The sequence below is a fragment of the Acanthisitta chloris genome, unplaced genomic scaffold, assembly GCF_000695815.1.
Source record: "Acanthisitta chloris isolate BGI_N310 unplaced genomic scaffold, ASM69581v1 scaffold37551, whole genome shotgun sequence".
NCBI classification, from domain to species: Eukaryota; Metazoa; Chordata; class Aves; order Passeriformes; family Acanthisittidae; genus Acanthisitta; species Acanthisitta chloris.
In genome coordinates, this window is record NW_008656016.1 from 5462 (window position 1) to 11585 (window position 6124).

Below are 6124 nucleotides of genomic sequence, written 5' to 3' on the forward strand. Positions count from 1 at the left end.
AGCAAGATCCGACACAGGGTGCTGTGGACCATGGACTTCGACTGCTTGTGCTGGGAGAGGAGTACAGGAACTGGAGCTCCAGGTGGTTTCATCAGGGGGATAATGAGGGTTATGCTTAGAAGTAGGTGTGATTTAGAGAAGGAAGAGGCAAAACCCTCCCAGACCCCTTGGGAGCCATTGCATAATTGTCCAAAAGCCAGCTATTAATAGATCTTCTGTGTGCGTGGACCATGGACTTCGACTGCTTGTGCTGGGAGAGGAGTACAGGAACTGGAGCTCCAGGTGGTTTCATCAGGGGGATAATGAGGGTTATGCTTAGAAGTAGGTGTGATTTAGAGAAGGAAGAGGCAAAACCCTCCCAGACCCCTTGGGAGCCATTGCATAATTGTCCAAAAGCCAGCTATTAATAGATCTTCTGTGTGCCCTTCAGCTGGCACTACTGGGAGGCAGCTTTGTGCCTTGGAGTTTCAGAGCAGCCAGGACATCCACCCCTGCAGGGATTTGGGAATACATGTATGACACAGCTGAACAGCTTATGCTGCCAAGTGTGAACAATGTGTGTGTGTGACGGGGAGTTCCTCTCTGTCTCCTCACTTTCAGTGTGGTGAAAGGTGTCATGAATGTCTTCTCTCTCCTCAGGTACCACCTCCTCAAACTCCTCCAGAAGTTTGGCAAAGTGAAGCAATTTGACTTTCTCTTTCACAAGTCTGGTGCCCTGGAAGGGCAGCCAAGGGGTTACTGTTTTGTGAACTTTGAAACCAAACAGGTAAGTTGTTTTTATCTAAAGTTCTGATGTGAATGACTGGCTTCTTCCCCCCTCCCCTTTTTTTTTTTAATGTTAATTTAAAGCTAAAACAGGAAGGGATAAATTCAACCCAAGGACACTTAACAGCCCCACTCTGTCACAGCGACTTTGTGACTGCTCCTGGAAGGAGAAATAGTGATTTCCTTTCTCCTCTGCTGTCTTTTCCTGAATCCTGCTTTCTAATGCTACTCAGAAAGGGACAGTACTTTGGTCCACTTTTATAGTAAGCTTGTGGAGTTGTACTGTGTACTGTGATCCACACCTTGGATCATCCTTCCAGACCACCTGAAATCCAGAACTGCTCTGGAGTCCTTCTAGTTTTTATTTGGCTTCATGAATGCACAAACACCAACTTATACAACATGATACATCTGTAGCATCCTGTAGTGAGTTGTCCCTAACTCTCCATTTGGGGTTTTTGCTCTTGTTACAAATCATCGTTTCAAGCCATGCTCACCAGGAAAGTCAGTTGTAGTTATTTTGTCATCATTGTGCTGGAATTGTTGAAAAGTTAGGAAGAACAGCATGTTTGGAGGTTGCTTGTGGCAGCATGACCTCACGTTTTGGCTGTGCAGTTGCTGATAAGGATAAAGAGATAAGGATGTCAGAACTGACACTCTGCATTAGCTCTAGAAAATTATTCATAGCAAGGTGGAGCAGCATTGCAACATAAATCGTCAACTGCTGTGAGTCAGGTTTTATGGGAGTGTCCAAAACTGCTGAGCCTAGAACAGGACTGAGTGGATCATGTCCTCAGTGCACATGAGCAGAGTCTGGAATGAGCAGGGATAGGTGCTAATAAGACAAATGTCATCACTGTAATGAGTCACAGTATTTTCTCCTGTAGCATAAACCTCCCTCATAGTGCTGTTCCTGTGGCGCCTGTGTTTGATGTTTTCAAAACTCCTGATCATTTACCCCATATCTTCCCCCAAAACAAGTGAAAGAGTAAACCAGTAAGGCTAATAAGTCTGGTTACTCAGATGCTGGAGTATTCCAGAGGTATTCCTAGATTGGGATAAACTTTCCTTGCTGTCAGTTTGCTGTCCTTACAGTAGACTGATTAACAAAGAAAAAAAGGCTCTTTGCATGCGAGTGGGTTTTGACTAAAGCCTTGGTTTGTTTATGGAACTGTCTTCCTGTGCAGGAAGCAGAGAAGGCGATCCAGTGTCTCAATGGGAAGTTGGCCCTTTCCAAGAAACTGGTGGTGCGGTGGGCACACGCACAGGTCAAGGTAAGCAGCTTTGCTGAAGTAAGGATTGCTTTCAGTCTGCAGAGTTGAAAAACTTTAATAGTAAGAAATAATTATTATCGTGGCTGTCTTGGCCTGGTGAGGTAATTCCAGTCTGCTCTAGGACGTGGAGAGTTGGTGTTAACAATCTGCAGCTTCTCTTGTCTCCCCAAACTGTGCTGGATGAGCTGTGAGTGAGGACAGGCCCTTTGACCCAGTGTTCTTTGTGAGGGGTTTCTGATCAGAGTGGTGTGAACAGATTACTTCTTTAAATGTCCATGTGTTAACTTTTCCCAAACTTAGTGAGTGATTGGCTGGAGGTCTGAATCCTTCCCTTTGTGGTTTTGCTCCCTTTTTGGAGAGAGGAGAGGCATGGAAATCCCAATTATCAGTCACTGTGTTGCTTTGTTCCACCTCTGAAAGCACTTGTGGCAGCAGCTCTAATCAGTTCTGACTTTAAAGTAGCATGTTTCACATCTAGCTAAGTATCCTCTTACTCCTTGCTCTGTCAAATAAAAGATCAAGGTTTTAATATTAACTTAGGCAGTAACTCCTGGAACATCCTTGATTGAATTTTTTAAAATTATTGTCTTGTTTCTCCTACAGTTATTGATTATCTGGTATTTGATAAAGCAGTTTACTCTGAATAATTTTTCTGCAAATATTCTTTGCAGATAAACAAATTGTGGGGGAGGCAGAGGGGAGGTGCTTGCTGCTGCTATTTTGGTTTGTGTAGTTTGCTTTTAGCACATGTTGATTATCCTACAAGCAGCTTTCTACTCTCTCTTCTCAAGTCTATTAGTGCATCTGTTCTGGATGCTGAAAAACCCAAACCAGGTATCTTCGTTAAAGGAGAACATGTTGTTTTAATTATTGGCTGCAAGAGCTCTTGTCAGCACATCCAAGCTTGTGTCCAGTCTCCATTTTCTGGAGCTCTGGAGCTACTGGAGTGCCACGTGCTTCCGGATGCCTGAGGAATGCTCAGGCCATAGAAGGAGTTTGAGCGGAGGAGTGAGTGTCTGCTCAGCTGGGAGCTGCGCGGGGCAGCTCAGTGCTCGGCTGGCCAAGGCTCTGGGGAAGAACATGCACAACTAATCACTTCACAGGGCATTTTCTAATCCCTGAGTGGAAAGATTGAACAGCACAAAGCTTTGGCTTATTGTAACAAGTGTTTGTTGTAGACAAGAGCAGCCCCGTGCTAAGCAGTTGGGAGATGAGTGGCCAAGGCTCACCAGACGCTGTCGGTTTGAGCAGCTCTGCTGAAAAACAAACCTGACTCTGTGCCAAGCGAAATAAGGAAGCAGAACACTGCACATAGTTCAGGAGGCCTGTTGCCCACAGAGATGACAGACTCACAAGCTGCTTTCTACAGAAAGGCCACCTCCTTTTTTCTTCTTTTTCCCCTTCTTTTCTTCCAGCACTGCACAATTCCATGCAGTCCTGTGCTTGGCTTACCTTCTACCTCTGCACATTAAGAGCACAGCAAACAGTACAGTAGTTACCTTAAAATTTACCATCTTTGCTTCCTGCATTATGTAGAGGGGAACAAGAAGTGACAGGATAAGGTTTAAGGATCCACAGTACAGTGCACATAACTGTTTGCTATCAGAGTCTACATTCCATGTTGGTACTAACCCAATCTTGTGGTTGGGATTTGTTTCAGTGTTTGGCCACTAAAATCCTTCCTAGCAAAAGCTTCACAAAACATGAGGTGGTGTTAGTCCAGCTTTAAAGTGTACATATGGGGAAATATTTCTTTGTTTCTAATCCCAGCTGACTCAGTCCTTGGTCTCTTGTTTGCAGAGATACGATCACAACAAAAATGAGAAGATCCTTCCAATCAGTCTGGAGCCATCTTCCAGCACGGAGCCACCCCAGTCTAACCTCAGGTAGGAGGTGGGGTGGGTGAGAGGTGACCCAACTGGCAGGGAACCAACTTCTTCCATTTCAGTAATATTTGAAGTTGTTGGGATTGTTTTTGCTAAAAATCTAACGTGGCAGAAAAGCTGTTTTGAAGGGGCAGCTGCTGTGAAGTGACTCACTTGATGTGGGACACTTCAGACTGGAAGGTCATTTTCTAACATGTGAATCTACTGGGGAGAAAAGAGGAATTGGGAATGTGTAGCATTCGAGATCCTTTGGCTAGATCCTTTGTATTTCATGTGAATTTCAGTGAGAGGGTTTGTACTGGACTAATCTGTTTAGGCAGAATGTTCATGATCAAATTTCTACTACAGTGACAAAAGATTAAACCAAAATTGTAGGCAGTACTTCACATAAAACTGTTTTATGTTATTTTTTTATGCCAGTGTTAGCACTGCAGGTCTTGTCTGTGGGACATGGTTAAATTCTCCAACCCCTGCATTTACCTAAAGCACATGATGCTGCTTTGCTAAATCTCAGCCTGGTTGGGAGGGTGTGTGGTTTTCCTCTGTGTTCTGTCGGTGGAACCCTGTAAGGAACCAGGACCAGAATAATGCATTTGCCTACAGATAAAACAAGCTTGGAATTCAGAAGGAACAGGCTAGGAAGTAACAAGCAGAGAGGTTTGAGTCATGGAGATTGTTAGCTGCATCCGTGACACAAAGGGGTTGTTTTAGTGAGGATGGATGGTGCAAGAAGCCACAGCAGGGAAGGGAACATTCCTCGGTCCATACCCAATGGAGGATAGTGAATAACAAAAGTCCTAGGAATTTGGGGTGTAACCTAGGATAGCTTCTCCCTTTGGGATAAACCCTGCTAATGCTGAAATAATGTTTCTTCTTGACCTAATTAGAGTCTGGGGTTTTCCCATCCCGAGCGGGCTGTAGCTGGGAGGAAGTCTGGCTTTCATTTCTGTGCTGTTCCCAGCAGTCTGCTCTGAGCTGAGCTCTGCTGCACATGCTCAGACCTCCTGAAATGACATCATTTTACATGAGCTAGTAAGCCTTGTCATGTTCTTGTCTCAGTGTCCTCAAGAAAGTGCTGAGTAGGTGCAGGGATTGTGATCTTGTGGTGCTGTGATACATCTTGGAGGAGCAAATCCATGCTGAGGGTTGCAGTGCAGTAGTGTGGGCTCTAAGCAGTGGATTCCTGCCTCACTGTGGATGCAGTGGTGGGGGCTGCCTGGCCCCTCCTTGTGTGACTGAGTATTCACATGTCAGCAAAATCTCCGGATTGCTGTAGTCTGATTTCATGCTAAGATGAAGCTCAGTTTCTCTTCTGTGTTTTCTCTTTCCAGTGTCAGTGCAAAAATAAAGGCCATTGAAGCCAAGCTGAAAATGATGGCAGAAAATCCAGATGCAGAATATCCTGCAGCACCTGTTTATTCTTACTTCAAACCACCAGATAAGAAAAGGACTACTCCTTATTCCAGAGCTGCCTGGAAATCCAGAAGATGATGCTTATGAATGGATGATGGTAGCAAGAAACACTGCTTTGTATACCTGGAGTCCTCCAATGCTTTTGTACTTTGTAGAGTGGGAAGGATACTGCCACCTGAGCACAGCATGGCTGGCCAGGCACAGAGCTCTGTCACACCTGAGGGTCTGCACACTCCTGCCAGTGCAGCTCACAGCTGAAGGCTGTTCAGAGAAGTAGGTTCCCTTCAAAGCCTCTGATGAACACGCAGACAACCTCTCGTTAGTGTGCATTCATTAGCCAGATTAGAAACAGTAACCAGTGTATGGAGTAAAGCACATCCAAAAATACTCCATTTAACTGATTACTTTTTAAAGTATTTTTGAACAAAAAGTATTGCAATTCGTGTTTTAATGGAGGGGAAGCACTTGGTTTTGATTTACATGCTGTAGTTACCATGGAAAACTTTTTCATCTCAATAAAACTCATTTTAAATAGATTTTGCAACACTTTTAGTAACTGTGCATGCAATATTTTATATGCACCAAAGCCAATTAATTTTGCATTTCAATTTGCAGAGTTCATGATGTTACTTTATGATGTGATAACCTGAAGCTAATGATATGGCACAGGTATTTCCAGTGTCATTTAGGCTGTAGGTATCTGCCTCCATGTAGGAATTAGTGCATTTACACACCTCTGAGGTCTGTGCTGTGCCCTGAGCTTGGGAGTTTGTGTTCAGTGATCCC

The 6124-nt window shown here is 44.3% G+C and overlaps 1 protein-coding gene across 1 annotated transcript in view; it reads left to right on the forward strand.

Annotated features, from left to right (window-relative positions):
* RBM18 (RNA binding motif protein 18) overlaps positions 1–5874 on the forward strand; it is a gene marked incomplete at its 5' end in the record, with an annotated part of 11331 nt that extends 5457 nt beyond the window's left edge. The window contains 4 exons of the mRNA XM_009084154.1: positions 640–766; positions 1953–2039; positions 3840–3925; positions 5257–5874. Of these exons, the coding sequence (XP_009082402.1) occupies positions 640–766; positions 1953–2039; positions 3840–3925; positions 5257–5416 (460 nt within the window). The remainder of the gene's footprint in view (positions 1–639; positions 767–1952; positions 2040–3839; positions 3926–5256) is intronic.
* Between the last annotated feature and the right edge of the window lie 250 nt (positions 5875–6124).